This window comes from Anabrus simplex, chromosome 14 (assembly GCF_040414725.1).
Source record: "Anabrus simplex isolate iqAnaSimp1 chromosome 14, ASM4041472v1, whole genome shotgun sequence".
Lineage (NCBI taxonomy): Eukaryota > Metazoa > Arthropoda > Insecta > Orthoptera > Tettigoniidae > Anabrus > Anabrus simplex.
In genome coordinates, this window is record NC_090278.1 from 75,706,936 (window position 1) to 75,724,543 (window position 17,608).

A 17,608-nucleotide genomic window follows, 5' to 3' on the forward strand; every position below is an offset into this window, starting at 1 on the left:
ATATTTTAATCTCATCATTTGAAACAACAATCTAGTTTCCTTATACACGTGGCAGTATAAATTATTATTAGACTTAAAAAAAAAAATAAAGAGAGGAGTAATGTAGGATGTAATCCTGAACCTTGTGGTTCTAAGCTTTGCTATTAGCTTATTCATCTTCGTTACTTTGACCAATCCAGAAAACATTGTAATGTGACGTGATAGTCTTCTGGCTTTAATATGGCATAAAATAAAGCCATGAGGCTATCATATCTAGCTGTGAAAACTTTAATTAAACTAATATAATTCATTCACAACATTTGCTGGGATGTTTTGAGCCTGTTTAGACAGGCTGTAGTGGCACAACTTAAAAATGGTATAGTATACCATCCACGGACTAGTTCAAGTCACTAGAAAACTATTTTAGTTTAACCCAAAATATACAAATTCTCCTGTACTTACGCTTGTCCATACTTAATACACTATGTTTCAGTCATAATTTCTTCTAGCTGCCTGTAGATATTCCATGCACTTGGAAGTAGAAAACACTAACCTTCTGTCACAAATAAGTTACCTCTGTTGTACAGAATGGAGCATGTCTATAGTGCTGGTTGGATCCATTCCGGGCAATTGGGGTAAGTTGTAGAAGCCTAACATACTGCTCGGTACCTGAGGAGGGGAGACGTATGTCCCCATCGGAGGGGCAGGAGCAGGGTTGTAGAAGTGCGCCCCACCTCGTTCCCGCAGCGTCTCGTGCTCCACCGTGGGCGTGTGGTGGTGATGGTGGTTGTACTGGACCAGAGGTGCCGGTTGAGGTTCAGGAGACAACATGACCGGAGGCTGAGGGACACCAGCTGCTGCCATGTTGGCCAGGGCTATCTTGTTCGGATCAGGCTGATGACTCGTGTTGATTCCGTGACGACGCTTCATGTGTTTGTTGTAGTTAGGCCAATTTGTAAAGTGATGTTGACACTCCAAACACGAGTACGGTCGTTCTCCGGTGTGTTGGCGTCTATGAGTCTGAAACAATTCAAATGGTTCATTATTTTTTAATCAGGAAGGAGAAGAAGAAGAAGAAGATAATTTTACCTCTCCCTACTTTTTTCTCATGTTGGAAGGCTTTTCAACAATTCAGTTCTTGTCTATAGTAAGACTCAACTCTTTTAAACATAATCTTTGTCTCTTCTGCAGTTTCTAAAAGAGCATACATATGAATTTCAAACCCTATCTAGGATATGAGCCTGATGCCTCAGTACGTAGTGGACAAGGATATGAACACTGAGCTCGAGAGCTGCAGTTGTTTAAGTGTCGCCAGTATCCAGTATTTGGGAGATAGTGGATTCGAACCCAGTGTCGGCAGCCAAGAAGATGGTTTTCTGTGGTTTCCCATTTTCACACCAGGCTGTACCTTAATTAAAGCCACGGCTGCTTCCTTCCCACTCCTAGCCCTTTCCTGTCCCATAGTCGCCACAAGACCTATCTGTGTCGCTGCAACGTAAAAAAAAAAAAAAAAAAGAGCATGAACAGAACACAATTAAATTACTATTCATTATATTAGTATATACCAGGTGGCAATATTAAACTGGCCCAGAAAAAATGTATAAAACTGACACGGAACTGACCCTTGTTAATGAATAGGAGAAATGCTCATCACAGGACATCTCCCACACGCTCAACACACGAAGGTTCATCTGGATGCTTTAACGCATGCACAACAGGAAATTTGTAAGGATACAGAACTAAGTCATTTTTGATGATGTTTTGACATGACCGCTTTCTTAATTCCCACTTGCACAAATACATGGCGTTGAGATTTCGTACGACTTCATTCCAGGCTTTCCTTCAATCGAGCAATGTTTTCTGGTGTTCGGATAGTTACGGTTTTTATTCGCTACAGACCACTGTTTGCGCCACTTTGCCGCTAAGTTTTGTATTGCAGACTTTGCTGGAGGTTTTGCCACAAAAAAAAAAAAAAAAAAAAAAAAAAAAAAAAACTCTTGCGCAATCAGTTCCGCTCATGTTTTCTACAAATCGTACTTTGCGTAACACTCGACACTGAACACGTGCTGTTTTGCCGTGAGCACCATTTTGTGTTGCATTCGACTGGTTATTAAACACATATGCTCCTCTCAGTCGCTCACACATAACGACACAACGGTGAGCGGCGTATTCAGGACAAAGTTTGCGGGAGATGCACAGACAAGTGATAGAAACCGATTAGTGCATCGAAATCATGGTTTCCAGCATTTCCTGTGATGGGCAGTTCTCATGTTCATAAACAAGGGTCAATTCCGCATCACTCTTATAAATATTTTCCGGAGCAGTTTTAATGTACCCACCCTGTACAATTAGAACTTCTTGTAGGTCCGGAAAACCGGATGTATCTTGTGCCTACAGGCAACTGGAAAAAGCTTCCAAAAACTATCTTGGTGCTGTTATAACTACAAAGGTAATCCCAAAAAATAAGGTCTCCTAATTTTTTTATAAATACATAGACCTGTTTATTTCTATAATGGTTTACATCATTTTACAGCTTGAACATTTGGCTACTTTTCTACACAATCACCATTTCGGTCGATGCATTTTTGCAGACGCTGTGACAGTTCTTGTATGCCCATGTCATACCAGCTCGCTGCCATGCTGTTCAGGAAGTTGCGAGCGGTGCTTTGGGAAACCTCAGGAACCAAAGTGCAGAGATCATCCAGGGTGATCCGCCAATTTCAAGCATGATTTGCTCAACCCTCACGACTGTCTCGACAGAAATTGACGGTCTCCTGCTCCTTTGTTGGTTCGTCGTGAATTTTGGGCTGACCGGCTGCAAACTCTCTGCACCACTTACGAACATATCTGACATCCATGCACGACTCACCATACACTACTGTCAATTGGTGATGGATTTCAATCGGTTCAGTACCTTTTGCGTTCAAAAACCGAATAACTGCGCGCACTTCGCGGTAACATCCTACGGGAGCTCCATTCTCAACGGCTGCCAAGCCAAGACTGATTTCCTCAGCGCGGCGTGCGCATGTTTATATGCGAGCGCAGGAAACACTCTTCACAATATTGTGACCAACAGCCACACGAATAGAGTTCTGTATTTATAAAAAAAAAATAGGAGACCTTATTTTTGGGATTACCCTCGTAGAAACAACAACTGAGAAGTGGAGATCATGAGAAGAATACAAGGTGTATGCATACAAGGTGTATGCATAAGTCTTTTACGGTTTCACTAAGAGATGGCGCCAGCAAACAGTACGCAGCGTATCAATTTGACACATACATCAGTTTGTTCACCTGACATTAACCTACCACCACACACAAGTTGAGTCCGCCAAACACTAGCGTCTGTGTTGTATCGTTCAGTGATCATGTCGACGTCTGTGCCTAAAAAGAACATTTGCGGCACGCAATGCTTTCTTATTTAATCAAAAGAAAAAGGTGGTGGAAAGTCAGGATTTGCTGGTAGAAGCATATGGTGAACACGCTCCATCGATTAAAACATGTGAGACATGGTTTCGACAATCCAAACGTGGTGATTTCAATGTGAAAGACAGTGCGCACTCTAGTAGACCACAAATGTGTGAAGATGAGCAATTGCAGGCATTACTGGATGATAACCCAACTCAAACTCAACAGCAATTGGTACAAGCATTAAATACGTCACAAGAAACAAGAAAGATGACCGGAATGGGCCAGAAGACTTGGCAAAGTAATTTTGTTACACGACACTGCGCCATCTCACACAGCAAAACCAGTGAAAGACACCTTGAAATCGCTTGGATGGGACATCCTTCCGCACCCGCCGTACTGCCCTGACCTGGCGCCATTTCACCATCATCTCTTTGCATCAATGGGGCATGCGGTCGCAGAGCAGCACTTCAGCAATTTTGAGGAATTTGGAAAACGGCTCGACGAATGGTTTGCTGCAAAAGACACGCAGTTTTTCTGACATGGTATTCATAACTTACCTAAACGATGGGAAAAGTGTGTAGAAGCCGATGGTCAATATTTTGAATAAACAAAAAATGAATTTCCCTTGAAAATTACGTGTTTTCTTTACCACAAAAACTGAAAAAGACTTATGCATACACCTGGTTAGCCTGGATAACAAAATAACTGAAATATCTCATATTTGGAAGGATCGCTCCATATTAGTAGAGCTGAAGATGAGATTAGTTCAGAATCTATAGTATTTTCTGCTTCCTCTATGCTACAGATTTGAAAAAGATGTGGTGCAGGAAAAAAATGTTTTGCATCCCATGGACAGCATTTCATACCAACGGGTCCATCCTCAAGGGGTTGTGTATCAGTATCGGACTGTCATCAGTTTGCCAAAAAAAAAAAATAAAGTCTCAGCATATGATGTGGAGAAAGTAATCTTGAAAAACAACATAATGCTAGGAAATGTCCCCAGGAGGGAATGAGGGTGAGCTTCTCACATGTTGGACAGACAGTAGAAAATGTGCAAGCAGGACGTCCCTCCAACAAGCAGCTCATCCAACAGAAGACCGCTAAGGTTGGAAACATAGACAGAAATGTCCTCAGAGATTACGATGAGGGAACGATTGCTCAAGCGTTAAGGGACTCAGGTTTTACAGTTTTTGAGGAGATTCCCAATCTCTCTGTTACAGGCAGCACCCCATCGACTTGACATGAGATAGCCTTCAAAGACCTCTGAGAGGGTTTTATACTAGATCCAATGGTCAGATTTGAGACATCCGAAACACAAAGCAATAAGGTACATGAGGAAAAGAAAACAACATATAAACCAACCATTCCATTCTATCAATAAGAATACCAGTTGTATGATATCAAGGTCATGGGATTAACGGTTGGTGCTAGAGGAACCATTCCTCTCTTTCCCAATCAAATTCTGCAAATCATTTAACCTTAATTAGGCTTTAATAAGAGAAGTTCCAGTGACTGGCTTGGAATATTCTATCAAAATCCTCTAGAACTGTATCCCCCAAACATTTTAATGCAGCAACATGACAAACCAAAAAATATAAATTTCATGTTTCCATATTGAGCTAAACTAATATTCTTTAAATCACTATAACAACGATTGTTGAACAGTATCCTCCTTATTCAATACCTTATGGTTAATGTGAATTTAAAAAACTTAAATTTCACATTCATCACAACTATACATGTTTCGATCCTAATTGGATCATCTTCAGTAGATTGCTAAAACTGACATTAAATTATTATTTATTTATTTATTTACATATTTTACACCCACATTGGAGCACTTAAATCAATATATTTGAGTTAATTTCTTCTTTTTCTTCTCCCAGAACTTTCTCATCCTCTCCGACCTGGAAGCCCTTTGTGGGTCCGATATAGTATATTGTTTCCGTTCAGCTGTTTTTAGTTTGAGACTTATGCTTTTTTTCTTCAAAATCCTCTTCTTTTTTCTGTCTTTGATTTGTTGCCGAGTTATACCCAATTCTTCCAAATCATCCTGAACTTCTTTGAACCAATTATTACTGATTTTATTTTTCAAAAAGTAATCAAATAGTTGTTTCAATATCCTGGTGTCTGGTAATCTTGATATGTGACAGAAAAAGGAAATTCTTCTTTTACGCATTGTAGATATTATTAATTCACATTCACGATAGACAATCTTGTTAGGCAACAATCTCCACTGTCCATCAACTTGGTGTTTTTTTATTAATAATTGTTCTAAGAATTCTTCTATCAGTTTTCTGCGATTTGTCTGTTGTAGACTTTACATTTAATTTGAATAAAATTTCACTAGCATACGTTGCTTCTGGTTTAACTATGGAATTATAGCGTTTCAGTTTAGCGTTTATTGAAAGAGATTTTTTTAAATAGGTTGGCCTGGTAAGTCTTCGTGCTTGTTTAAATTTAGTTGTTCTGTGTTCTATTGCTTCTTTTTCATTTGTGTTCCATGTTATTATTTCCCCAAGATATTTGTATTTCTGAACAATTTTAATCTCTTTATTACTGTTCAGCTGAATAACTGGCAAAATCAACTTTAAAAGTTGGCATCATTCCTGTTTTTTCAAATGAAATTTGTAATCTCATTTTTTTGGCTATAATTTCTAGTTGTTCAATTTGACATTTAGCCTCTTCTATTGTATTTGCAAGTAATGCTAAATAGTCCGCAAAAGCAAGGCAGTTGAGTTTAATATATCTACCGATCTTGATAGTTGGTTGGCATTTCTTGTTCCATTCACGCATAACCTTCTCCAATGCACAATTAAATAACAGTGGTGAAAGTCCGTCTCCTTGTCGAAGACCAGTTCTTATAGTGAATGATTCTGATAATTCACCTCTAAATTTAACTTTTGCCTTCGTATTTTTAAAAGGCATACTAATGAGGTTGACAATTTTTTGGTGTAAGCCAAATTCTTTAAGGCTTTTTAATAATGATTCACGATGAATACTGTTATATGCTTTTTTTAAAAATATTTAATATTTAATTGACATTAAATATTGTAGTTAAAAACATTTAAAATAGTGTGCACAAAACTACGCTGGTAAACATATCGTTCTACTGGGCAAAGAAGGTAATCATACTACTGAGACTTATGCAATCATGATGATCCTTATTGACAGCAAACCAAATCACATAATATCAATCATTAATCAGATACCGCCTAGTCCAATTAGTAGACTAGCAAATAATGATAACATCAAGAGGACATCACGACAAGTGGACAATAGTGCACATGGAAGATTCTAAACGATGACCTTATAAGAACATAAATGTTTTCTTAATGAGAATGTTTCAACATTCATACTATCATCCTCACTTCAGTTTTAAATGTTTTTAACTACAATATGTAGGATTACTGTGAACTGAAGAGGATCAAATTAGGATCGAAACATGTATGGTTGTGACGAATGTGAAATGTAAGTTTTTAAAATTTACATAAGGTATTGAATAAGGAGGATACTGTTCAACAATCATTGTTATCGTGATTTAAAGAATATTAGTTAACATACAAATACTTTTAATATTCATCTTGTGTTACGTATATTTTGTCCTCAGGGGCAATCTCCAGTTTTGAGAAAGTCGAAATAAATAACCGAATATAAACGATGAGTTTTGTGTATTCAAAGGAAGGTTTGCATTAAAGGTTTTGCAGAACTTCCTGTTGCTGCAAGTACTTACAGTGAGTATGCCTTTGAAGCGAAACTGTTTGCCGCAGAATTCGCAGGTGAAGGGCATAGCTCCCGTGTGGATGCGATGGTGCTCTCGGAGAGTACCCCGCTCTCGAAACTGTCGCCCACAAACGTCACACTGGTGTGGTTTTGCCCCGGTGTGCACCGACTGATGCTTACGCAACTGTAGTGGGGTCTTAAAACTGTAAAAGAGATACAAGAGATCACAGAATGGACCACCTGGACAGTAAATGTGATTCAGGTCAATTGTGATATGAAACTCACCCTTTATTGCAGATAGGACACATGTGTGGCTTGTCCAACGAGTGGGTAAGAAGATGAGCATCCAGGTTTCCTTTTTGGATGAAGCTCTTCCCACACTGATCACAAGTAAAGTTTCTGATCCCTGTGTGGATACGTTTGTGTGTCACGAGGTTAGGCTTCGTAGAGAACCTGCACAATAAATTATATTAATATTATTATAACTGTGTATAATTAATGTGTCTTTTACGGTGGATGCCATTACTTTTCAGTTTCAACTTCGTTAATCTAGGTTCTTCAGTCACTAAAACTAATTAAGTATAAAATAAATTTATAAAAGCTGAGAAAGGAAATATTTAATAACAGATTATACGAAGCTAATCCCAAAAATAAGGTCTCCTAATTTTTTTATGAATACATAGACCTGTTTATTTCTACAATGGTTTACATTATTTTACAGCTCGAACATTTAGCTTTTTTTCCTACATAATCACCATTTCGGTCAATTTTGTTTGTTTGCCGTGAATTTCAGTCCGACCGGCTGCAAACTCTCTACAGCACTTACGAACATTTTTGACATCCATGCACCAATCAACATACACTTCTGTCAATTGGCAATGGATTTCAATCGGTTCAGTACCTTTTGCGTTCAAAAACCGAATAACTGCGCGCAATTCGCACTTGGTGGTAACATCCAACGGGAGCTCCATTCTCAACGGCTGCCAAGCCAAGACTGAGTGCCTCAGCGCGGCGTGTGTATGTTTAGATGCGAGCGCAGGAAACACTCTTCGCAATATTGTGACCAACAGCCACACGAACAGAGTTCTGTATTTATAAAAAAACAGGAGACCTTATTTTTGGGATTACCCTCGTATATGAAAGAGAAATATTTAATTTTAAAAATTGTGTAAAATTTCCTTTTGGAAAAATGATCATCATCATCATCATCATCATCATCATCATCATCATCATCATCATCATCTAGAGCAGTTTCCTCCCACAGGCTGGGTCTGCTTGGAACAAAAGCCTCTCCATCGTTTTCTTCCCGTCCACCACTTGTCTTCTGTCACTGTCGTCCAGTTCCCTCCTCTTGCCTCATTGCTCTTATTTACACCTTTCAGCCATCTGTCCCTCGGTCTTCCTCTAGGTCTCCTTCCCTTATACTCTATTTCTAACATCACTTCCTTTTCTTTTTACAAGTTGCTTTATGTCGCACTGACACAGATAGGTCTTATGGCGACGATGAGAAAGGAAAGGGCTAGGAATGCAATGAAGTGGTCGTGGCCTTAATTCAGGTACAGCCCCAGCATTTGCCTGGTGTGAAAATGGGAAACCACCCACAAAAAACCATCTTCAGGGCTGCAGACAGAGAGGTTCGAACTCACTATCTCTCGGATGAAATGGCGTATGGCTTTTAGTGCCGGGAGTGTCCGAGGACAAGTTCGGCTCGCCAGGTGCAGGTCTTTTGATTTGACGCCCGTAGGCGACTTACACCTCGTGATGAGCATGAAACAATGATGAAGACAACACATACACCCAGTCCCTGTGACAGCGAAATTAACCAATGATGGTTAAAATTCCTGACCCTCCTTGGAATCAAACCCGGGACCCCTGTAATCAAAGGCCAACACGCTAACCATTTAGCCATGGAGCCGGACATCTCTCGGATGCAAACTCACAGCTGTGCATCCCTAACCGTACAGCCAACTCGCCCGGTCAAACATCCTCCTTGGTATCCTCTCTTCTCCCATTCTCTTAACATGTCCATATTACTGCAATCTTGATTTTTCTATCTTTTTCTGTAGGGGTACCTCATATATCGTTTCCCGAACTCTCCCGTTTCTTACTCTGTCCATTCTTGTTGAACCTACTCAATACCTTTGAAACTTATTTCCACTGCTTGAATTCTACTTTTATATCTCTCCTTCATCACCCATGTTTCTGCTCCATAATAAATATATATTTCAATAAATGAAACTCCAATTATAACAATTAATTTATTTGCATTTAACAAATCATTTTCAAGAGACATTTCTATGGAATTTGGGGTCGGGAAGAGTACGATTCGGTGCAATGAAAGAGAGAAACTGACACAGGGCCTATGGAACTACCACGAATGAAATAATGAGTTCTCCAAAGTATGATGAGATGAGGCCTCTTTGATAAAAGAGCATTCTATATGTCTCTGTCATGGCCATCCATCAATACTTCACATCACAGCCTGCAGGGTTGCAAGGTAACATTGAGTCACACATTTTGTATCGCTAATTTCGTGCCGCAAATTTTCAGATGACCTTCAGCCATAAGACATATTTATATCAACAGAGTGACATGTTTCGTTCTTGCACAACATTTCACTCCTTGTTTGACCAGTGAGGAGAGAGGAAGCACAAGAGACGTACTACAATAATACGAGGAGTGTTCAATAGATAATGCAAGGCATTTTATTTCTTGTCCAATTTCGGTTTAAAAAATTGGAATTTTGTTTGAGACATCTTTGAATATTCTTGCTTTGTCTCTTAGAGTTTCATTAATTTCTGAAAGGTGGCAGCGCTATAACTAGCCTTCAAAAATGGCGTCTGTAACGGAAGTGCGTATCAAACAGAGAGCAGTTATCGAGTTTCTTGGCAGAAAACCAGGGCATCACAGATATTCATAGGCCCTTGCAGAATGTCTACGGAGACCTGGGAGTGGACAAAAGTATGGTGAGTCGTTGGGCGAGGTGTGTTTCATCATCACAACAAGGTCGAGCAAACCTGTCTGATCTTGGCTGTTCTTCCTCATCCACCCTACAGCCCAGGTCTCACACCTTCTGACTTCCATCTGTTTAGCCCAATGAAGGATGCACTCCGCGGGAAGCACTACGTGCTTGATGGGGAAGTTATCGATGCAGCACGACATTCGATCCGAGATCAACCAGTTGAGTGGTACCATGCAGGCCTACATGCCCTCACATTACGGTGGCATAAGGCCGTAGCACTGAATGGAGAATATGTTGAAAAATACGGTATTCTAGCAAAAGGACTGGGGAATAACATAGTGTGTTTGAATCCTCAATGAAACCAACCTGCTTTTAGAAAAAAAAATTAAAAGAAAACCTACAACCTATTCTCCAGTCATTGACCGGGTCAGGGATGTAATGAATGAAGCATATATATATAGGTTATTACTACGATGGGGTCGCCACTCCCAAAGTGATTTGTTAATGACTGATAGATGCTATGAAATGAGAACGGAGAGTGTTGCTGGAATGACAGATGACAGGGATAACCGGAGTACCCGGAGAAAATCCTGTCCCGCCTCCGCTTTGTCCAGCACAAATCTCACATGGAGTGACCAGGATTTGAACCACGTTATCCAGTGGTGAGAGACCGACGCGCTGCCTTCTGAACCACGGAGGCCAGAAAGATAATAAATAAAAAATAAATAACAGTGTTGCATTATATATTGAACTCCCTTTGTATAAGTACTAACATTTCAACAATTATTAGAAGGGTGTATCCTACATAGAATATTAAACATAAATGGTTTTACACATCACCAATTGATTAAGATGTGCCACTAAATAATAAGATAGATTTAATTGCAAACAGAGGATGGTGGAGATCCTTATTTAATCAACAATTCATCAAATCAATTTTTAAAATAAAAAATACATTTTTATGTGAAACATGGCACTGTATGGAAGTGAAACATACATAAAAACTGGTGCAGAAAGAAAGGGAATAGAATCTATTGAAATATGGTGTTACAGAAGAATTTTGCAGGTGAGATGGGTAAATCAGATCACGGATAAAGAGACACTGCATCAAGTTCATGAGAGGGAACAATCTAGTGAGATTTGACCAGTTGTATAACTTTGTGTAATTGTATATACTGAAACTGTTGGAGAAACAAAATTTTCTTGGACTGCCAGAAACCAGGACCTCGAAGGGAATCTGACAGCTAGACAGCATCACCCACAAAACCTACAGGAACCATGAGCTGTCACCCTGGAGGTGATGGAAACCTTGCTGGCAATTCATTCAAAGTATGCCACAGCAACTGCAGGCTCTCATCCGAGCTTGAGGTTGTAGTAAGGATGTAAAGAAGAGGGCATATAAGTCTCTGGTAAGACCCCAACTAGAGTATGGTTCCAGTGTATGGGACCCTCACCAGGATTACCTGATTCAAGAACTGGAAAAAATCCAAAGAAAAGCAGCTCGATTTGTTATGGGTGATTTCCGACAAAAGAGTAGCGTTATAAAAATGTTGCAAAGTTTGGTCTGGGTAGAATTGAGAGAAAGAAGGAGGGCTGCTCAACTAAGTGGTATGTTACACGTAACTAATCTCATGATTAGGCCCATATTGAAATTTGCTATAAATGCTTACAATGTAGTAATTATTTCAATCCACCTATTCAATACAAATACAAATTGTTGCAAATTGTTACAAATTGTATTGAATAGGTGGATTGAAATAATTACGATATTGTAAGCATTTGTAAGTGGTATGTTCCGAGCTGTCAGCGGAGAGACGGCGTGGAATGACATTAGTAGACGAATAAGCTCGAGTAGCGTTTATAAAAGTAGGAAAGATCACAATATGAAGATAAAGTTGGAATTCAAGAGGACAAATTGGGGCAAATATTCGTTTATAGGAAGGGGAGTTAGGGATTGGAATAACTTACCAAGGGAGATTTTCAATAAATTTCCAATTTCTTTGAAATCATTTAGGAAAAGGCTAGGAAAACAACAGATAGGGAATCTGCCACCTGGACAACTGCCCTAAATGCAGATCAGTATTGATTGATTGATAATAATTTCAATGCTGCTACCTACGTGGCATAGTGCTTGGGAGGTCCACGTAGGTTGACATTTCCTTGATTAACCTTCATTTTATAATGTTATACCTTTCAATGTTCACTTGCAAACCTCTGTTGATTAAATACGGATCTCCACCATCCTCTGTTTGCAATTAAATATGTGATATTATTTGCAAGTTATGAATCTCATTCCGTATCACTTGACAAAAGAAAATATTTTTAAAATCCCCTTATCAATACAAGTCAGGTCATCTGTTAGATGAAGCAAAGTCTATACATGTTTCAGCCTAATCTCAAGGCCATCTTCAGTAGTAAAACAATGATTACATAATATAAAAACAAATTAAAAATCGTAATGATGTGAAGTGACAGTGATCATGATTAGTGAGTTAAAAAAACACATTGAGGTACAAAGTCCTCTCGTCTAATAGACAAGGTCATCTCCATTCGAGACGACAACTTTTAGTTACAAATATTATACACGTTTTATTCGTAGTATTGACGGTCTCACTACACTCCTCAACATAGCGTTTTTATTTAACAGTCAGCAAGATCTATTAGACGAGAGGACTTTGTACCTCAATGTGTTTTTTTAACTCACTAATCATGATCACTGTCACTTCACATCATTACGATTTTTAATTTGTTTGTATATTATGTAATCATTGTTTTACTACTGAAGATGGCCTTGAGATTAGGCTGAAACATGTATAGACTTTGCTTCATCTAACAGATGACCTGACTTGTATTGATAGGAGGATTTTATAAATATTTTCTTTTGTAATGTGATATTATTTAGTGGCACATCTCTAATCAATCATAATAAATGAACGTGGATTTCCCACCTAATCAATATAGTAGAACCTCGATTATACGTTCCCGGAAACTACGTTTTCCCGTATTATTAGTTCAAATGAAGTGGTCCCGCAAGCATCCTAATTAAATCATGTTGCAAAAACCCCGCATTATCCGTTCCTCGAAGAAACGATTTTCCAGCTCAACCGTCCAAAAATTTCAGTCCCATCAACGTTAAATCCTCGATCACGCGTTTTTCAAGAAACTGTATCTCACGAAAGAATGGCTACAGCATACTTATGGATCTTGGTGTTAACGTCGCGTCATTGCAGTAATTTGAGAAAGTACTGTACGGGAAAAGCAACTGGTGGTGAATTTGCATAAGAGACCATGTTAGCATCGCATTCGGGGGGGTATTTAGAGAATCCTTGGAAATCAGAAAGCAGAGAGTGTCCACAACAATTGGAAGGAGACAGAGCGCATTTCGGCAGCTCTACTTGAAGATGGAACGAGTTTTGTCATATGTTCGTACTTGCAAAACGTCTACATTATGTCCCAGGGTTGGATGTCTTTTTTATTGTTTCGAGTGTATCGCCGAACACATTTAGGCACTTCCCTCAGAACAATGTATAGTCATGGGCTCTCGGGCAGGAGTCGAAACTGCTCCTTCTTAAGTAACACAAATTTAGTGTTTTAATATTGACATATACCATTATGTTTTCAAGACCAGAACAGTTGCACTTACATAAAGCCATGGGAGGTTTTGGGGTTGTCTATTACTTTTTTGTCCTAATATAAGACTGGGAATGTCACATTTTTATGTTAAAATGTTATAAAAACCGCATTGTTTTATTTGCACGTTACAATTAAAAACTCTGTATAATTTTGCACTTGTACCGACTTGTAGAGCGAGCGTGCTTTCCAGCTGAGCTCAAGGTCGCGAATAATCATAATTTCGGAAGTGTTAATGATATTTTTGCAGTACAAGATTTCCATAAACTGACTACGAACAGTATACCGGAGACCAAATTACAATGAAAGATTAAAAAAAAAAAAAATTTTGCCATCATGTTGGGCGCTTTTGTATGTAATATGCTTTATTTCACTAGATTAGAGAATTATACTTGTTATCGATTATTGTTTGGCTTGGCATTACGGGTATTAAATATTTCGAAGAGTTTGACTGATCAAAGTTGCTGAACTGAAAGAAGTTTTCAGAGGAAACTGACAAAGTTTCCCCGGTAAAACTGAATGTAAAGTTTCAATATTTTTAAGTCGCATACTGGTAATTAATGTTTGAAGCTGGCCCCGCGGTCTAGCTTGCCTACCTCTCACCCGAAGGACCCAGGTTTGAATCCTGGCCAGGTCAGGTATTTTTACCTGGATATGAGGGCTCGTTCCAGGTTAACTCATTCTGCGATCACCTTTAATTGAGGAGCTATTTAATGGTGAGATGGTGACCCCGGTCTAGAGAGCCAGGAATAACGGCCGAGAGGATTCGTCACACTGACCATGCGTCACTTCGTAATATGCAGGCCTTTGGACCGAGCAGTGGTCGCCTGGTAGGCGGAAGGTCCATTGGGGCTGTAGTTTGGTTTGGTTTAGGGCTGTTTGTAAGATTATAAGTATACATATTTCATTTTTGTGATGTTTGGCCGAATTGTTGATGGTTCATTCATTCCCGGATTTTCCGTTTTCCCGTGTTGTAAGTTTTTTTTCCCGTTGTCCCTCCAAAAATGGAGAAATGAGTTTCCACTGTACTTGATTTATTTCTGAAATACATTTAGCAGAACTGATTTCGGTCTCTATTGAAGGCCATCTTTAGCTGCTGAAGAACCTTATTTAATAAAACAACATATACAATGATGTTAAAACTACTTAATTCTATATAATACAGTTTGTAATAAACTTGCACCACATTAGAGTTATAAAATTTCAGGTTTAAAATTATGTCTAAAAGTTAATTTACACCGTTCTCGAATACATTAGACCTATTGTATCGAATAACGCGTATACTGATCATGATAGCATGAAGTGTCACTGGTAAGGCCTTGATGCTCTAATATCAAACTGCATAATTCATCAAGGGTTGTGGTTGCTGGAACTATCAACATGGGCTAACAAAGCTAATAAATTACGATACACCTCTTTTCAGTAAATCATTTTAAAATGAGCCTAAGCATTGTAACTCTGGTCTCCCTCTACTTCTCTTACCCTCTATGGCCAAGTTCATTACTCTCCTAGGTACCCTGTCCTCCTCCATTTGCCTTGCATCACTTCATTGTAAGCTATATTCATTCTGGTTACGTATTGAAGTGCAATTTACCTTTTCAATACAATATATCAAGTAAATGATATTACATAAGTCTTGGGACTAGTTATTGCCTGCTTCCTCCAGCAAGTCAGTGCTTGTTCTACATCAGACATTAGAGATTTACTTCTTTGCCTGAGGTCCTAAGTGAACTTAAACACATCATATCATGACAAGAAGATCATAACCTTACTTTTTGTTATTATATACATTTTAATGTTATAATTATTCCTACAACATTGTCTCTGTCTGGCATATGTTTTAGTTATCACATAATCTGTTTAATTTTTATTTGGCTGAAGATACCCACTAAGTGGCTGAAACTTTTTTTTTTTTTTTTTTGCTAGCTGCTTTACGTCGCACCGACACAGATAGGTCTTATGGCGACGATGGGACAGGGAAGGACTAGGAATGGGAAGGAAGCAGCTGTGGCCTTAATTAAGGTACAGCCCCAGCATTTGCCTGGTGTGAAAATGGGAAACCACGGAAAACCATTTTCAGGGCTGCCAACAGTGGGGTTCGAAGCTACTATCTCCCGAATACTGGCCGCACTTAAGCGACTGCAGCTATCGAGCTCGGTAGTAGCTGAAACTAGTCCCAAGACTTGATGTATTGTATTGAAAAGGTGACTTGCATGACTTCATCACCAGTTTATGTATACACTTTTATCCACTCAGTTGTTCTTTTTTTTTTTCTTTGTGCTTTACGTCGCACCGACACAGATAGGTCTTATGGCGACGATGGGACAGGAAAGGCCTAGGGATGGGAAGGAAGCGGCCGTGGCCTTAATTAAGGTACAGCCCCAGCATTTGCCTGGTGTGAAAATGGGAAACCACGGAAAACCATCTTCAGGGCTGCCGACAGTGGGGTTTGAACCCACTATCTCCCGGATGCGAGCTCACAGCTGCGCGCTCCTAACCGCACGGCCAACTCGCCCAGTCCACTGAGTTTAATTCTACCTTAGCTTCTATCTCCCCATTCCCAATACCTTCATGCCATTTTTCCCATCTGTTTGTACCTGCAATCCTTTTCACTACTTTCAAGATATCCTTAGTCCTGAGTCCTTAGTTCACTCTGATGAAACAACGTCGGTCTAAAAACAGACCGATGGAAAGAGTGTTTTGTCCGAGTGCTTACCTCTTTCTTACAGAATAACACTGATCACAACTGCGAGCTAACTGTGCACAATATGACAAAAAGTTTCAGCTTTCAAGAATTACCTCACAGATTAAGTTCTATTACCTTCGATGGTTTCAGGGCCCATAATTGTAGACATGGTATTGGCTTTTCTTGGGCTTATACTGTGTCAAGAAAATAAGGTGAAATTGTGCACCATCTAGAGTCTGTGTGGAAGCAGGGGGCCCCATGTGCCGTCAGCTGCCATTTGGAATGCTACTGCTGTGCCAGCATACAGTGAGCCATCTGGTGACGAACGAACGTACCACTTCCTATTACTAATGGCTAAATTCAAACCCACAATAATGGAGAAGTCATCCTTGTGAACAGTCGAGATTTTCTTCTGAAGATACGGAGCTAAGTTTTCTGCGAAACGTAAACAATTTTACCTTATTTTTTTCACACGGCATAAGCCCAAAAAAGTCTATATCATGTCTACAGATTAAGTTCTATCTGACCCTTGAAGTAGCTAACAATTTATTCTTCAGGTAACTGAGATTTATGCTACCAATAACTTTACCCACAAGTCGGTGAATGAAAATAACCTCATACATGGTAGATAAGTTATCTGCTCCTTTACCAGTAGATGGTAGGATGGAACCATAGTCATGAGCAAAGGGTAAAGCACAAATGTTTCTAAAATTAGTGGTCCCAATCGGGTAAAAATTGGTCTTGTGTAAACAAATTTGTTTCAGATGGCCATTTTAAAGGGATGGTCTTCTGAGCAAGTTCCACAGTATATTATTACCAACCAATGACGATATACCTTTTATCACATTGGTCGCATGGATATCGGTTCTTGATATTGTCTGGCTGGTGAGACCGGTTGTGGACATAGAGCGCACTTTGTTGTCGGAACGTCTTGCCGCACTCAGAGCAAGCGAACGGACGGGCATCTGAGTGGGTTGCACGATGAGACTCTAGGACTTTCTTGTTGGAGAAACACTTCCCACATTCCTCACAGCTGAAACAGATCATAAGAAACAAATACATAATAATGTGATTCAATGATTAACAATCTCATTCCAAAAGTAATAAAACAATAATTATCCTGCCACTTCAAAAGTCACAGGTGTGTCAGTGTAACATTTCACAATAACTACTATGTGCATCTGACTAGATGTCCCCGCAGATTATAGGTGTGGCAC

The 17,608-nt window shown here is 39.3% G+C and overlaps 1 protein-coding gene across 1 annotated transcript in view; it reads right to left on the reverse strand.

Annotated features, from left to right (window-relative positions):
* Nucleotides 1-356: 356 nt before the first annotated feature.
* The window catches only part of LOC136885323 (zinc finger protein 416), a 58,711-nt gene continuing 41,459 nt past the window's right edge, over nucleotides 357-17,608 (reverse strand). Inside the window, exons 6-9 of the mRNA XM_067157835.2 lie at nucleotides 17,227-17,424; nucleotides 7,399-7,566; nucleotides 7,124-7,316; nucleotides 357-999 (exon numbers count right to left, since the gene is read on the reverse strand). Coding sequence (XP_067013936.1) covers nucleotides 550-999; nucleotides 7,124-7,316; nucleotides 7,399-7,566; nucleotides 17,227-17,424 — 1,009 coding nt within the window. The 3' untranslated portion in view covers nucleotides 357-549. The remainder of the gene's footprint in view (nucleotides 1,000-7,123; nucleotides 7,317-7,398; nucleotides 7,567-17,226; nucleotides 17,425-17,608) is intronic.